This window comes from Chelonoidis abingdonii, chromosome 1 (genome assembly GCF_003597395.2).
Source record: "Chelonoidis abingdonii isolate Lonesome George chromosome 1, CheloAbing_2.0, whole genome shotgun sequence".
Classification (NCBI taxonomy): Eukaryota; Metazoa; Chordata; order Testudines; family Testudinidae; genus Chelonoidis; species Chelonoidis abingdonii.
Genome location: NC_133769.1, coordinates 31,375,612 through 31,393,655, shown reverse-complemented (window position 1 = coordinate 31,393,655; position 18,044 = coordinate 31,375,612). Strand labels below are relative to the sequence as shown.

The following is an 18,044-nucleotide window of genomic DNA, read 5'->3' as shown; positions in this document are numbered from 1 at the left end:
ACAGAACAGTGGTGTCCAACCAGGGGCCTTCAAGACACTGTAGCCCTCAAGGGTAACTGTGTTAAGGATAAAACTAGTATTTGATTACAATTTGAAACGTGTTCCCATAACGGGTCCCTCTCTTTTAACCTAAAGCACTAGGGAGGCGATAAAGTGGTGCCATCTCCGCAATAGCCTTCCAGTGATGCTCCCGAATACCGCTGGTCAGAAATTCTCCAGTGGAACATTTTTTTCATCAGAGAAAGCCAATATGTTGAAATCAAACCATTTCATGGATATGATTCCATTTTCAACAAAGCTGCAACAGGACCATGCGAACCAGGAAGGTTTCAAAAGCTGCCTGGCTGCCTGCCAGTTTGCTGACATGGCCCTTCGGCAGCCTGCCTGGCAGGCTAAGATGGAATAAAGAGTCTGGAAGCCCCAACTCCCAAGGTCCAAAGCTCCCAGGATGCCACATAGTGGGACTCCAAGGGCTTTCAGGATCCCAGCTCCAACGGAACTCACCAGGTGTGCTGCCATAGGACAGAGTTCCCAAGGCTTCCAGTTCCTCATCAGAGTGCCTGGTGGTCTGATGGCAAAATGGGAAACTGGAAGACAGAGCTCTCAAGGGCTGAGGTTTCCAGGTTAGTCAGGGTTTGCAGGCTCCTGGCTTCCCTTCAGCTTGCCAGGTGGGATGACTAGCAGCAGGAGCCTAGAAGTGCCGAATTCTGAAATACTGCAACCCTCTGTGAAATGGAATGGCCTTCCTCTGCAGAGCTCTACCTCATAGCTTGCATCTAAGCCAGGATCAGGTGCAGCTGTTGTCCCTGTGCTGCAGCAGCTACTCCAATAACCACATCCTTGTATCACTAGCAAGCTGTGGGAGCCCCTGGGAGAGCAGGAGAGGTGCCTCACTGGCTCTGCCTATAAAGGATGGCTCCCCTCTTCCACACAGCCATCCAGGGTGGCCTAGGACAGGGGTGAAAATGAGAACAACCAGTTACATTCCCTGATTTTCTGTGCTAGCCCCTAACTTGTGCCATCAGGCAATGGTCCCCAAGGAACCATACACTAGCTGGAGCACAGCATGCACCTGCCACTCCTCTTTGTCCGGACTCATACCCAAGTGGCTGCAGGGAGAGAGCCACAGGGACTGGCTACATCCACTGGGGACTGCCTTTCAGCCAGGTGTCTGTGGTGGGGATGATATGGTTCATGGACAGGTATAACTGGGGCCCTTATACTACCTGGATTTCAAGACTGTGCTGTAACAGGAATTTTTTTTTAACCAATGCTACTATGTTCTCATCAGAACAAGAATTGGTCAAACAGATGTGAAAACTGGGCTGACTTACTTTATAGCACTCCACATGTGTTGAGGGCCTTTTAAAGCACAAAAGGATGGAATAAAAGCGAAGGATAGAGATGAAAAGAGAGAGAAGAGAAGGACAAAGAATGGGATGGAATAATGGGAGAGAGAGGAAATCTAGGGAGAAAAGGAAAAGGGATATAAAAAAAATCTTTAAAAATTGAAAAGCCATTCACCGCTTAGGACACTTGCAACAGAAAAAGGCAACCATTCAGTTTTTAAATACTACAACTTCAAAACTGAAAATCATTTGGAAGCAACCTTTATTTTATTATGAAATTAGCTTTGGAGAATGCTGTTTCACAATAGGAAATCACTTGTGAGAGAGCCTGTTGGGGCCTGTTGCATACAGCTTTTCTGTTACTCAGATAGACAGGATTTTTCTACCATTAAACAAACAATTTAGTTCAACTAGAGATAAAGTGTGACTATATCTCCCTATTCTCCCAGGGTAAGTAGGATTCAGTTACTATTCACTTTAAGTTCTGCAATTGCTTCTTTCCTCACTTTTTTCCACTGTAGGGAGTTCTGTACTGGTATTCGTTAGACATTACACCTCATGCATGAACTTTCTGCAAAGTCCTTGTCAGTCTGGCTTTTCTGTGTGCCTCAGAAGCACCTTAATTTGAAATGCAAATTGTACAATGTCAGTTTTTTGTGGCATGACTTAGCAGTAAAGGCCTTTTTTCAGGGAGCTTGTTCTATGGATGTCATTTCTTTTTTTGACAAGTGAATTATCCAGTTTCTTTTGCTCTGATCCTCAGATTTGGGGTTGTTCTGTTTTGATTTATTTTAAGATTTCTGAGTTCTTTCTACAGTTTATGCTGAATTTTCAACTTTGTCTTCTGAATACTTTTATCCTCACCAATCCTTTCCAAAGACCGATTACAGACCAATATTAATATTCTCTTGTTGTCTGTTTAAGAAAATCAAGACAGGGCCTCAAAATCTATTCTGGGCTTAATAGTTCCCTTTTAGTTAATATATGGTTTTGTACTATCCTACCACATGGGCAGAGTACACAGTCACCCACTCAGAGGAGCAAAGCATTCTGTAAGTAGAAGCAGGCAGTGCTCCTGTCACGTAATGCCATTAATACAGTTACTTCCCTTAATTACCTCAGGCAAGAAATTAGTACATACTTAGTATTTCTGATTATCCCTGTGTTGCTTCCAAAGATTAACCTAAATCTTGACACTAAATAATTAAATATTTAAATTTAATTAGATTAAATTCCATTAAAAAGCAACACAGGGAGAATGTTAAGGTTGTTCTGTTGAGCAGTCAAAAGCCAAGGAATCACAGGGCTGTTTGGCATGCACAGAAAAGCACTCAGTTCTTCAAGGTGTTACACTTGTGTAGCTAAAATTATACAAAATATTAGGATAATATATAATGTATTTTAACAAACATAACGGTGCAGGAAGGGAAGAGTTAAGACTCTAGGTGCAACTGTAATTTTGTCATTTTTTTACTTCTGAGTGATTAACTGGGCAATCTTAACACTTTCAACTTTGTTTTCTAATGAAATTTCCTAGGATTCTTTTTTAATTAAGTCATTTTTAATTCAATATTCCATACTATGTAAGTGCTAGGTTAGACACCAATAGCCCTGTCCGACACACTTTAAAATGTCTGCACAAGGCAACCTCTCCCCTGTACACCTTAAGAAGTTTTGCTGTGAAGCTTGAGAGCTATGTAGCTTTTACCTCATAGACTTTAAGGTCAGAAGGGACCATTATGATCATCTAGTCTGACCTCCTGCACAATGCAGACCACAAAATCTCACCCACTCACTCCTGTAACAAACCCCTAACCTATGCCTGAGTTACTGAAATCCTCAGATTGTGGTTTAAAGACCTCAAGGTGCAGAGAATCCTCCAGCAAGTGACCCGTGCCCCACGCTGCAGAGGAAGGTGAGAAACCTCCAGGGCCTCTGCCAATCTGCCCTGGCGGAAAATTCCTTCCCGACCTAAAATATGGCGATCAGTTAAACCCTGAGCATAAGGTAAGGAGTCATGCCTAATTCACTTCAAACTTTACAAGGATCTTGGTCCAGTAAAGAGCTGAGCCCTTCCTGAAGGTTAATGAGCACCTACAATTCTCATTGATTTCAATGGCAACTGAGGATGCTCACCTGGAAGATATACACGGCTCCAGGTCACCTGCTGGAAACTTATGCATATCCCCTTCTCAGACCTCATCCTCTCTCCTGCTTCCTCTCTACCTCAGCAGAATCCCAGCATTCCTCCCCCACTCCCCTTCTACAAGCTGCAGTTTCCTTCACATGACAGTGCAAATTCTGCCACTGCTCTGAAAAAATTTCTTTCAGCCCTGATTTACTTCTTATATCCACTACAAGCCCCAGTTCCCCCAAACCACACCTCCTCCCATAGACTTATGTCCTGATTTTACTCTGGCCAATCCAGGAGCTCCTGTTCCAGGTCTCTACCCACTTGACTTCCCGACAATCCCCCGAATTCCTAATAAATCTCCCCAAGCGTCTCCAAATATTTCCACATGAAATTATAGAAGTTAAAAAAGGAAAAGATCTATCTGATTGTGGATCTCCCTCTCAGCGCAGAACGTCACAGAATAATGACGGAGGCTACCATCTGCAATATGAAACACATGGTATGAGAAAAAGCTATTATAGTAAATTGGAGACCATGAAGTTCAAAAATAATATATTAACAACTCTGAACAGATTATAAGTTATACTGTAAGTAACTGGGGCAAAGGTTGTCTTTGTACAGCATCTAGCACAATGTGCCTCTGATCCAGGATTAGGACCTCTAGGCACTACTGTAATACAAATAACCAGTTATATAATTGGTTCTCTTTTCCCTGTGTACCTTACCTCTTCATAATTTCATACACAAAACCAATTCAGCTACCATCTCTGTGCTGATGACTCTCAAACCTACTTTTTCTACTCCAGACCTGTCTCCTTCTGTCCAACTAAGATCTCGGTGTGCTCTCTGACATTTCCTCATGGATGTCTAGCTGTCAGCTCAAGCACAACATGGCTAAAACGGAGCTCTTAATCTTCCCACTCCAGGACCTCCTCATTTCCTCCTTTCTTGAACACTGTGAACATCACTACAATCCTGCCTGTCACTCAGCCCCATAACCTGAGCATTATCTTAGATTTGGAGCTCCTTCTAGGTCCTCATATCCAAGCAATGTATAAATCTTGCTGATTTTTTCTGCATCACACCTCAAAGATATGGCCATTTCTATCCACTCAGGGGGCTACATCTCTTGTCCTGACTCTCACTGCCTCGCATCTTAATTACTGCAACATCCTTTTCGCTTAGCCTTGACAAATGCAGTCTTGCCTTGTTCATTTCCGGAATGCTGCTGCAAAGATAACTGTCCTAGCCTGTTGCCCCTCTCTTTGCATCCCTGAATTGGCTCTCCCTTCTCTATTGCATCAAACATACACAGCTTGTCTTTACTTTCAAGGCTTTCCCAGTCTATCACCACTCTATGTACCATCTCTCATTCACTATGAAGATGTCTGCTCCTATCTCCAGTTGTCCCATGATGCCAGCCTCCATTGACCCTTTGTTAAATTTTCAAAAAAGCATCTTCCTGGTTTCTCCCATGATGCCCCTAATGCTTGGGAGGAACTCCCTATAACAGTCTGCAAAATTAACTCATTATCCATCTTCAAAATCCTTCCTGGCTGTGATGTCTACAAAAACAAACTTGACAATGGTTAGCCAGCTGGTGTGCTCAGACTACTGCCTATTATATTGACCAATATTATCCCACTGTTTCCTTGTGCTCCACCTCCTGTCTGAATCCATCCGTTGTCTCTTGTCTTAGAGTGTAAGCACTTTGAGTCATGGGCCATCTGTACAGTGCCTAGCACAATAGAGTGCTAGTCCATTACTAGGGTTTTTAGGTGCTATGGTAATATAAATAGTAAATACATAATTACAACCACTGAATTTATTGTACAGAGGCCTTTGATAGGAACACACTTATAGTATCTATACAATGTACACACATTTGTGATCTTTCTTTCACACACAGAGAAAGAGCATTCTAAGAGCATTCCACTGTCCTCTGCTGGACAAAATATCAGATCTGCTCACGTGTGTAAAGTCACCCTCTCGTGACTAAAATGTACAGAGCATGTATACCATAATGATCCCACATATGGAGGTTTCACAAATTACCTTTGGAGTATTACTTTTGTAACCCTTGTCTGTGATTAACATATTTTTAAAAATAACTCCCGGGGAATGAAAATGAAAGTGCCAGAGATATTCTACAGAATAGTGGAAATAACTGGATGTTCCCCCATTTATACAAGTCTTGACCCAAAGTCCACTGAAGTCAATGGAAAAGTTCTTCAGTGGCCTTTGGATCAAATTAGTCACAACTGTTTCAAATGGATAGCTATCAAGCTCTGTGTTTTCAGTGTGTCGTGAAAGGAGTTTTGCACACAACTTTCATTACTAATTGGAAGGATGCCCTACACATTCTTCTGAAATGGACCTTTCTGCCCCCTAGGATTTTAAGTTACAGTATCAGGTTTGATTTCGAGCAGCAACATGCTAGCAAAAGGTTAAATGCCAACAACTGAAATGGCTTTTCCTACTTAACCAATTTCTGGATTTGTACTAAGGTCATTCTTCAGTTCTACAGCATGAGCTCTCCACTAAAATTTTAATTAAATTTTGACTAGAACAGGCAAAAGTATTCTGGAACTCAGATTTGTCCCTCAATTTACTTTTAGTTCTTTTGGGCATTGGAGAGGAAAGCAATCCCTGTGTTTATCACTAATTCTCAGTTATTAGGATGTCTGGTAGTGCCCTCTCTTCAATATCAGAAAAATAAAACAGCAATAATATTTTAAAGGATACGAGGTCTGCAATATCTATATATCACAGCTCTACAAATCCTGATCACTGCATTGTAAATAACTCATAGCCATGAATTTGGGTTAGCTGGGGCAGATGTAAGGTCCAATCGCTACTTTTTTCCATACTCACTGACAGGATCCCAAAGTATGAACTCCAAGTAAAACAAATTTAAATTGTTTGTTTTACTGGGTTCTTCAAAAGACTAAAGACAATGCTATTTTATTGTTGAACTCAAACATGTTATTTTTCACTTAATGAAAATTTGTTTTTATGATTGTTGTTCAGCACCCGGAGAGCTTTTGTATATGTGGGTGCTTTATAAATACAATTATTTATTACAATTAAATACTTACAGCTATTAACTGTGTAATATAACTAATGTATAATATTATTAAGCATGAATGCCTTCATCTTAGTCAGTGATGTATACTCGCTTGATGAGATTAGGAAGATTAATTGTGTAAGGATGACTCAGCCAAGGATGAACACCACAATATCCATGTGCTGAGTACAGCAGATTGGCTCCTTTACCTTAAATGAACTCTGAAGGCAACTAGTTCTGAAAGGAACTGAACGGGAAAGTTCTTGCACTGAGATAGTGTACCCACAATGATGTGAGCTGAAGAGTTACATTCGTAGATACATTAATAGATTACAAGGCCAAAAGGGACCATTGTGATCATCTAATCTGACCTCCTGTATAACACTGGCCATAGAACTTCCCCCAAATAATTCTTGTTTGAACTAGAGCATATCTTCTAGAATAATATCCACATCTTGATTTAAAAATTCCCAGTGATTGAGAATCCACCCTAACCTTTGGTAAATTGTTCCAGTTGTTGATTTCCCTCATGGTTAAACATGTTTACCTTACTTCCAGTCTGAATTTGTCTCGCTTCAACTTCCAACCATGACATTGTTTTATACCTTTAACTGCTAGACTGAAGAGCCCTTTATTATATTTGTTCCCCAGGAAGGTTCTCACAGACTGTGATCATGTCACCCCTTAACTCTCTCTTTGTTAAGGTAAATTGATTCCGCATATAAGGCATGATTTCTAATTCTTTAATTATTCTTACAGCTGTTCTCTTAACTCTCTCCAAATTATCACCCTTCTTCTTGAATTGTAGACACCAGAACTGGACACAGTATTCATTCAGTGCCAAATACAGAGGTAAAGTAATGTCTGTATTTAAAAGTTAACCTGACACGGATGGACACAACCACTGTCAGTTTCAAACTGCAGGTAGTACTAAGCACGAAACCAATATCTGGGCAAAAGGCAACTCTGCATTATTTCTTCTGCATCTGGTGATCAAACCGTCAAGGAAAAACAATAGAGAACCGTAAAGAGGAGAGAGAAATGAAGGAAAAGAGAAAAGAGAGACTGAAAAATGGAACAAAATAACAATAATGGCTGTCAAAATCTGGGTCTGTTTCCCTGAGAAGAGATGGAAGGTGTGCTTGAGCCATTGGATCTTTGATTTTCTAAGGGTTTGTTAAGATCTGGGAAAGATATTGCAGTGAGCTAACATGTGTAACTGAACCTCAGCCTCTTTCCAAATCTGGTTAGTTCATTTTAAAGCCAATTTTTTTTCTGAGCCAATTTAATTTTTGGAGACTGCTAACTTGCTCTCTGGTCTATAAACCTCTCTCTGAAGCCTTGATGATGTCCATACTGTTTTGAGTGACCTTTCTCTAAACAAACTAAGGAAACACAACCTAGATGGAGTTACTATAAGGTGGGTGCATAACTAGCTGGAAAACCATTCCCAGAAAGTAGTTACCAGTGGTTCACAGTCAAGTTGGAAGGGCATATTGAGTGGGATCCCACAGGGATCAGTTATGGGTCTGGTTCTGTTCAATATCTTCATCGAAGATTTAGATCAGGGGTCTCAAACTCCTGGCCCGCGGGCCATCTGTGGCCCACGAACCTCCTCAATGTGGCCTGCGGGGCTCCAGCAGTTTAGGTCTGGGTCTCTCCCTCAGCCCCACCTGCCACCCCTGGGTGCTCCCCCCACCCCCCAAGGCAGCTGAGCGACATCTGCCTGCTCGCTCCACGTGTCTGCCGGTCCCTCCCTGCAGACCCAAGGCGGAGATGTGCCTCTGTGTGCTCCTCCGCTCCGAGCGCCCCTGAGGACAATGGAAAGCTGTGGGGGCAGTGCCTAGGGGCAGCAGCACATGGAGGCCCCCAGCCCACCCTGCCTTGGAGTCCCAGGTAAGCGCTGCACCCCCACCCCATTCCCACATACCCCCTCCTGCCCCCAAACTCCCTCCCAGAGCCTGCAACCCCACCCCCTCCTCCTGCACTCCCACCCCCTAGCCAGAGTCTGCACCCAGCACCCAAACTCCATCCCAGAGCCTGCACCCCAGACCCCTCTCCCACCCAAACTCCCTTCCTGAGCCCAACCTCTCACCCCTTCTGCACTCAAACTCCTTTCCAGAGCCTGCACCCCAATCCCCTACCCCAGACCTCCTCCCACACCCAAACTCCCTCCCAGAGGGGTGTGGAGTTTTGGGTGGCAGCTTCTGGCCAGCATGAGTGACATTATTGGCTCGCTGGGAGGATTTGAAGACTGGCACTGGCCCTAAGGTAAATTGAGTTTAGGCCCCTGATTTAGATAATGGAGCAGAGATACACTTCTAAAGTTTGCGGACAATACCAAGCTGGGAGGGGTTGCAAGTGCTTTGGAGGATAGGATTAAAATTCAAAATGATCTGGACAAACTGGAGAAAAGGTCTGAAGTAAATAGGATGAAATTCAATAATGACAAATGCAAAGTATGCCACTTAAAAAGGAGCAATCAATTGCACACATACAAAATGGGAACTGACTGCTTAGGAAGAAACACTGTGGAAAGGGACCTGGGGGTCATAGTGGGTCACAAGCTAAATAGGAGTAAACAGTGTAACATTTGTTGCAAAAAAAGCAAACATCATTCTGGAATGCATTAGCAGGAGTGTTGTAAAGTAAGACATGAGAAATAATTCTTCCGCTCTACTCTGCACTGATACAGCCTCAACTGGAGTATTGCGTTCAGTTCTGGGTGCCACCTTTCAGGAAAAATGTGGACAAATTTGAAAAAGTCTGGAGGAGGGCAACAAAAATGATTGAAGGTCTAGAAAACATGTCTTATGAGGGAAGATTGAAAATATTGGGTTTGTTTAGTCTGGAGAAGAAACTAAGGAGAAACATGACAACAGTTTCCAAGTACATAAAAGGTTGTTACAAGGAGGAGGGAGAAAAATTGTTCTCTTTAAACTCTGATAGGACAAGAAGCAATGGTCTTAAATTGCAGCAAGGGAGGTTTAGGTTGGACATTAGGAAAAATTCCTTACTGGAAGGGTGGTTAAGCACTGGAATAAATTGCCTAGGGAGACTGTGGAATCGCCATCATTGGACATTTTTAAGAGCAAGTTAGATAATCACCTGTCAGGGATGGTCTAGATAATATTTAGTCCTGCCTTGAGTGCAGGGGACTGGACTTGAAGACCATTCGAGGTCCCTTCCAGTCCTATCAGTCTATATTGATTTTGCTACTGAGCAATGCATCATTGTAGGAAGAGAGATGACCTGTAAGTGACATTTTCTTTAGACATCTTATGTGAGTGAAGCCCGGGTTGTGAGCCAACTTGAATTTGAGGAAGGAGCTTGGGAGGTGACCTACACCTTTTATTTTTTCCAGTATGACCCCAGTCCAGCTCCAGCTATGAATAGAAAGTTGAATTTAAAGGACAGTGCAGCCTGCCAGAGTTTATATGAATGTGATCTCCACCATATCCTTGTAAATAAGGAGTTAGGTCAAATTCTGCACTGATTTACACTCCAAAGTCCTTTGCTCCTTTGATATTTTCTGTTCTTAAACCAAATGCAAGTATCAGTGTGTGTGGCACAGCTCTTCTATTGGGTGACATCTGTCCCCAAGCTACCTTAGAGAAAACACCCACACATGGAAATTACTTTTGAGTAAGGAAAGCAATTGTGGTTTTTTTTATTGGTTAAGTCTGTTCTACCTTCAATCTTATCCTAGCAATATCTGTAAAAGATGAGCTGGGGAATACAGCTCTTACCAATCAGCAGACAAATGGGACATGTGCAGTAATATTTAGGCTTCTTTTATACACACCACACTCAATCCTACAAAACAGATGTGCAAACGTAAAAAAACATATTCATAATCTGTACAGTGCTAGGGAATTTTTGTTTCCCAGCAGAATATGTGGATAAGACAGTTTGTTCAACTTACTATTTTATAGACTGTATCAGAAACACACCCACACACCAATATGCATCTTACTTCCAACACTTAGGGTACATCTACCCTGCAAAACAAAAACAAAAACAAAACAAAAAACCCCACAACCCCACAGCCATGAGTCTCAGAGCCCGGGCCAACTGACGCAGACTCTTGTTACGAGGCTAAAAATATCAGAGTCGACTTTCTACCAGCCTGCGCTCTGATGCCTGGGGAGAGGCAGGTCTCAGAGCCCAGGCTCCAACATGTGTGGGAATGTCTACACTGCTATTTTGAGTCTCACAGCACCAGTTCCGCGAGCCCAAGTCAGCTGACCTGGGCTCTGAGACTTGCTGCCGCAGGCTATTTTTGGCAGTGTAGATGTACCCACAGTTGGATGTTTACTTCATAGGCCAACTCTAGGTCAAAATTAGGTGGGTATGGTTAGCTTCAACACCTGCATGTGTGGCCCTTAGCTGAGGGCATTTTTGAAAGTGGCTCTGAGTTCTCCAGTGTGGCTACAAGGCTGTTCCATTAATGGCTGGCATCCTTCCTGAAGTCCTGTTATTTTTTGCTTTTGAAACACCTATTAAGCCCCCCCTTATTACTTCTGAGATGTCTAATCAATTAGAGACACTGAAGCAGCTGTCCTGGCAGGGATCCTCCATCTATTAGCCAAGGCAGTCAGGGATGTAACTCCACGGTCTGTATGTCCCTAAACCTTTGACTGCCAGAAGCTGGGACTGGACGACAGAGCATGGACCACTTGATAATTGCCCTGTTCTGTTCATTCCCTCTGAAGAACCTAGCACCAGCCATTGTTGGAAGGATACTGGGCTAGAAGGACCATTTGGTCTGACCCAGTATGGCCATTCTTATGTTCTTAACTTGGAAAGAATAGAATCCAGTTCCCTCTTCTGCTCTGCATTTCTAATAGGAGCAGAGGCAGTTAAAACTTATTTTAACCAGTGAACCATGTGATAGGACTCTGAATACACAGGAAGCAAAGCTACTCAGTAACAAGGTGCCATTTTAACACAGCCACTTTTCAGAGTAGAACCAAGTCTGAAGTCTGTGTATGAAGTCTATTATATGAATAGACTTCATAGAATAGATAGAAGCTGTTCTCCTGGATTCTGTACTTGTGGATTAAAAGGTTTGGAACTGAGACAGGTTGGAGCTGAACTCCTCCAGGGACTCCACTGGAGACCAGATGTTTTTTTAATTGCTTTTTCTTCACTTGAAAACTCACTACAAATGTTAATTTTCTATTCCTATTGTCTTCGTTGCAGGAGCCAGGAACTCTGAGGTTTCATGGTACGGTGAGTGACAATGGCAGATATCAGATACTTCAGAGGAGGAGGTAAGACCCACCCCCCACACCCAAATTCACAGTTATGGATAACATGCTTATGAGGGAATGTTTTTTAATCTCAGGAAGTTAGTGGTATGCTGATGACTTGAGTCAAGAGGATTGATATCCCACATACAATTTTATTCTATATAATATAAGAGTAGACATTCTGGTTATTCATACAAATGTCTAATCCTGTTTTGAATTCTGCTACATTATTGGCACCGATGCCCACAAGTTAAGTATGTGTTGTGTAGAAAACCATTTCCGCTTTTTAGTTTTAACTTTGTTGTCTTTAGTTTAATTGTGTGTCTCCTTGTAATTGTGCTACAAGAATACAAATAGGAGCACGAGACCTTCTCTCTTATTCCATTCACTATTTCATATACCTCTAATATGTTCACTATTGTCTTTATGCAAAGACAGTTCTAGTCTTTTCAATCTCTCCGCATATGGATGTCTTTCATTCTAATCCTTTTTTTCCACCTTCTCTAGACCTCTTCTATTAATATCCACTTTTTGAAAGATTCTGATAAAAGCATTCCATTGATTCATATAATGGCATCCCTTTCTTAATATTCTAACATCTTGTTTGCCTTTTTTACCTACAACTGCACATTGAGATGTCCACAATAATATCAGTTACAGTTAATTCCCAAATCAACAATGTGTACAAGTAATTCAAATTATTCTTCCAAATGGGAATTATCTGGAATGTGCCCGCATCAAATTTCATCTGGCATTAGGCTGAACATCACTTTGCTTTGTTAGAGTCTTTTGAAGGACTTCATAGTCTTCAGATGTGACTAACCTAAATAATTTTGTCATCTGCAAATGTTGCACCACTTACTGTTCACCTCTCTTCCAAATGACAAACACAGATCTAACTGCACAGGTTCTAGTATGGATACTTGAGTCATCTCACTGTTAATCTCCTTCTACACCCAGCAAAGTGTGACCATTTTTTTTTGGAGACTCTTTTTTTCTATCTCTTAACTAGATCCATGTGAGAAAGAGGATGGGTAACCATCAAAACCAGGCAAAGTAGTTTACATACTCTTTGCTGAGGTAGTGAACACATAAATGGATGATATTTGCATTCAGGGATCTAATATATGGATGGTATCCAAAGCCCTGAAATCAAGTTGATTATCAGCATCTGTTCTACACTTTCTCTCAAAGATGCCCAAATCCTACCTACTCCCCATGATGCTATGAGGTTCCTCTCCCCAGACTCATTTCTGGGGTATGAACAGCAGCCAAATGTACTTCTTGCCACCTCTTTGACATTTTTGAGGACCTGCCTCTCCCATTCCCAGGGTCCCACTAGGAAGGTCCTCATCACCACAATCCTCTTATATCTCTTAGGAGTTAGTTATCCACTGTTAGTTTATTAGAATTCAAACAGAGTCTGGAGAAAATAATTGATCAGCCTGTGTTCTGTTGCTGAGACAGAATAACAGATAGCAGGGACAGACAGCTGAATATTAGTGCCCAAATATTCTGCACACTGAATTGCATGGACATTTACTGTGTTTGAGAAATTATTCAATTCACTCATTTCTAGAATAAACACAAAACTCATTTGTACTGCAGTCTTAACTTGTCAAGCAAAGATTCTGGATTGTTTCAACCTTTACAGCATTTGAGCTCAGTCACATTTAAGTAGTCTTTTCTCAATGGGACACTGATATTTCCCAGCTTGCCAGCCAAATGAATGCTGAAGAGCTCATATACAAGACTGCAGTCTCCAAAGGGATAAAGACTAGCTATAAATTGTTATACTGTGCATATCAATAGGTAAGTCAATTCAGAAGGTGCTTAGTCTTTACTAAGTTCTGGTATGCAGAAAGACACCATTTTTGCTATCTTACCAGTTTGGATATTTTATTTACTAGGGGAGAAAAAAGTGAACAAAAACTCAAAATACAGAAAATTATAGAATATTTTTTAGAAAAACATTCTAAATAAATGACTCATCTTTTGCAACAAAGACTGGATGTGAGCTATCTATGAAAGTGCAAGTTCAATTTAGGGTACATCTACCCTGCAAAACAAAAACAAAAACAAAACAAAAAACCCCACAACCCCACAGCCATGAGTCTTAGGTTAACATGATTGTGTTGTTTTGAATTAATCATTAATGGGTCTGTAATTATCACTATTTGAAAAGACAGAACGCTTTTTTAAAAAAAACAGTAAAATAAAGGGCAAGGGGCACTAATGTTCTCTGGGAGAGCTCGCAGTTGTGGTGTAGTGTAACATCTATGAACAGACTAGTAACAGCAAGAGCATTCCCCGCTTACATTTAAAAAAATTATTCAGAGCCTTGCACTCACTGAATATTAACATTATGTGCTTTAATAGGGTTGCATCACCTGAGAAATTAGGGAAAATCTTGCAGAAGACATTTAAAAAACAAATGATCATGAAATCTCACCTGTAATTTGTGCAAGCAGAATTTTGACCTGAAGGATCTGTTGGGTTAAGAGTGACTTGAGGTGAGACCTGAGCTGACAGCAAAAATCCCAAAGCTAGGATAATGAGTGCTACAGTAGTACCTAAAATACAAAAATAAAAAAGATTTTACTTCAAAGTATGCAAAATAATTCTTTGCTGCATAGACCTAGGTCTGGAAAACGGAAGACACTCAATTGATTTGAGCTTAGCATAGTGGGGAAATACTGTGCTAATCTGTTGTATAAGTATCTGAGAAAAAAATATTTTGGGGGGTTTGGGATTGGTGTTAAATTCAACAGCTCCCGATTTATTATCCAGATACTAAATTACTCAGTTGTTTGGTTTTTTTAAATACAGAGTTGAAGACTGTGTGAATTAACTTGTACTCCCTTTAGTGACAGAAATAACGTTCAAAAAACAGAATTAATGGTGGTTTGTAAATCACATGTCACTAGCTCCCAGACATCCAGACCTACCTGGAAGAAGGACAATAGCAACATACTTTTGCAGAACAACATTCTTAGTTATATAGAAACAAGAAAATAAATTTGATTTTTTTCAGAGCTCAGTTTGTAGAAATGCTGCCAAAAATATAAACCCACTGTTATGAATCAACGCCGTTCAACCACTCCACTCGAGCCCCCTGAATTTTCTGTGAATCTATTGTCACAATGTGTAACACCAAAAAGGGGAGGACATGCAATGTATTAAAAATAGTTCATTCCTAGCACAAAACTTTAGATCATATAAACTGATAACACCTTGCTCAGCCTTCACCTTTGTCCTAATAATTAACATAGGTTATTTTGCTATTGGGGAAGAATACCATACTGAATACTATATCTTGTGTTATCTATTTCTAGTAAGCTCAATCACTGTACATCGAGATATATTTTATATTATGTTTGTGTTTAGATACATATTTTTCTACACACTACATATATGAAATTGATAATCGTGATAAGTTACAAAGAAATATGATAAAACTTCAGAGTCAGTTGATGAAGATATCATGCACTTTTGACCAGCACTCTTGCCCTTTTCCCAATAATCTATCACTCTAAGACTAATTCTAAAAGCCTAAGCAACTTTAAATAGATTTGTAATATCAATCCACCAGAAAAAAATGTTTTTCCTCCTCCAGATTTCACCTGTTCAAGGCTCAGGATGCACAAGAATCAACCCTACACCAGTTAAAGCTTTTCTCCAAATAAAAACAGTGTGACTTCAGAGCCTGATATCTTGCAGCCCTGCAGAGCTCAATGCTATTGGAAAGGGGAGATCATGATTTTCAACTTCCCAGTAGAACTTAGCACTCATTTTTAGTCCTGGAAAGACCACAGATATTAGAAATTTAAAACGTGACATCTTTAGGTACAGAAAAGCAATTAAAGGTAATTTTGGAGGGTTTTATGGCTCCCTCTGAAACCTATATAGTTCTACTAATGGTGACAAAGGAACTTGGGGTCAGGATGGAGGGATACAAAAACTAGTGCCTATAATTAAAAAATACCTCCCCAAGCCATTCCTACAGCAGTTTTTTTTTTCTAAAATAGGTGGCACACAGAAAAATACATGATGGTTTTATTGAAAGCTAATTTGGAATGGTCTGTAAAACTGACGTATGGCTTCACCAGTCATGAGGACAGCGACTAGTCATGCTGATAAAATCTTTTTACTATACCACACCCTCATGTATTCCTTTATTTAACTATGCATACATTTCACACACAGAAAATATCTATACATGTCTATGTGTGTAATGCAGTATGCTGTACTACACATTTATCTAACACTTTTACCCAAGGATCTGACAAAGTACTTATAGTGTGAAGCTAGCTTTGACCTTATTTATGCAGAGACAATAAGTCCTTCTGTAACATATGGGGCTAGATTCACAAACCACTTCACTACAATACAAGTGGAGTGCAGCAGAAGTTTAGAAGTGCACAACACTATGTAACAGTTCAGGACAAGTGAGGCCTCATCTGGAGTACCGTGTCCAGTTTTGGGCCCCACACTACAAGGATGTGGAAAAATTGGAAAGAGTCCAGCGGAGGGCAACAAAAATGATTAGGGGGCTGGAGCACATGACTTATGAGGAGAGGCTGAGGGAACTGGGATTGTTTAGTCTGCAAAAGAGAAGAATGAGGGGGGATTTGATAGCTGCTTTCAACTACCTGAAGGGGGGTTCCGAATAGGATGGAGAACTATTCTCATTGATAGCAGATGACAGAAAAAGGAGTAATGGTCTCAAGTTGCAGTGGGGGTGGTTTAGGTTGGATATTAGGAAAAACTTTTTCACTCGGAGAGTGGTGAAGCACTGGAATGGGTTACCTAGGGAGGTGGTGGAATCTCCTTCCTTAGAGGTTTTTAAGGTCAGGCTTGACAAAGTCCTGGCTGGGATAATTTACTTGGGAATTGGTCCTGCTTTGAGCAGGGGGTTGGACTAGATGACCTCCTGAGGTCCCTTCCAACCCTGATATTCTATGATTCTATGATTCTAAGTGAAAAGTACTTTACCCAGTTCAGCTGGCATGGGGAACAAAGGTATTGCAGGCAGAATTTAATTATATCTAAGAAGAAGAGCACAATTCACACCTTCAAAAACTCACACACACTTGTGTGTGCCTCACTTACACATTAAAAACTTAGTCAGATAGTCTTTAAAGAACTACCCATAATATGGTTCTTATGTTTTTTAAGAAAACACAGGTTTCTTGAGAAAACCAATTTACAAAATATGAAAAATACTACTCCTTCTGCTGCTCCTCCTAATGTCCTGTGTAGCAGAGTGTTTGTTTGATGTATTGTATTAATAATTATATTATTCTAGTATTATAATACCGGGCCCTAGCATTGCCAGCACCGTTGCCAATATGAACGTGTTTGCATTAATTGGGCGATTTTTTTGAGCACACACAGGCAGTTTACTTATGCTAATAGATCTGTTTCTGATGCCAAAACCTTAAGCCAAATCAGGAAGCCTAGATCTCTGGCGAAATTATGAAGCCATCATCAAAATAAAAATGTGGATTTTAAATTTATTCTATAGTTGGCTTTGTCATGCTACTATGACTATTTACATTGATGACAGTCCTCTGGGCATGCTGGATTTCATCCTGGATTTAATGTACTTTCCAAATGCTATAAGCCAGAACATCAAATATTATGAGACATGTTTCACATGGGGAATGATCATCAAATTTATATTCATTCTAAATATGCTTTGTTCATCTTTTGAGAGATTGACCTAATACGGAAACATCTTCCTTCATCCCTTAACCCTTTGTCCAAAGGAGGAGGAAAATATTCAGATTTGGCATATAGGCATTATATAGTATTTCATTCTGTGGAAAGTTTTCCTTGTCTAACATCACAAATCAATACAGCATATCATTAATTGAGGCTAAAAACCTAAGTATTCTGAAGAGAGTTAATGTCCTCTCTATTACATAAAGCTAAAATGTTGTCATATGTACAAATACAGTGTGTCTTCAGACTGCCAAAGCCTGAGAAAAAAACTAAAACAGATGTTACACTCTTCAAAATCTCTCCACATTTTACATGTAATGAACAGCTTTTGAAGATACAGAACAAAGGAAAGAAAGACAATTGGCATCAAGATATAGCAAGAGTTGGAAACTAAGTGGAGTCAGTAGCCAACCATGTTAAAATTCTGGCTGTCTTCTCCCCTTTTTTGGCAGAAAGCAGCCGATGGTAACTTTCACAACTTTTCAGTGATCTATCAGCATGGTAGGATTTTT

At 40.6% G+C, this 18,044-nt stretch overlaps 1 protein-coding gene across 1 annotated transcript in view; it reads right to left on the bottom strand.

Moving 5' to 3' along the window:
* SLC2A13 (solute carrier family 2 member 13) overlaps positions 1-18,044 on the bottom strand; it is a 341,963-nt gene that overhangs the window by 89,276 nt on the left and 234,643 nt on the right. The window contains exon 6 of the mRNA XM_032803991.2: positions 14,258-14,378. Within this exon, the coding sequence (XP_032659882.1) occupies positions 14,258-14,378 (121 nt within the window). The remainder of the gene's footprint in view (positions 1-14,257; positions 14,379-18,044) is intronic.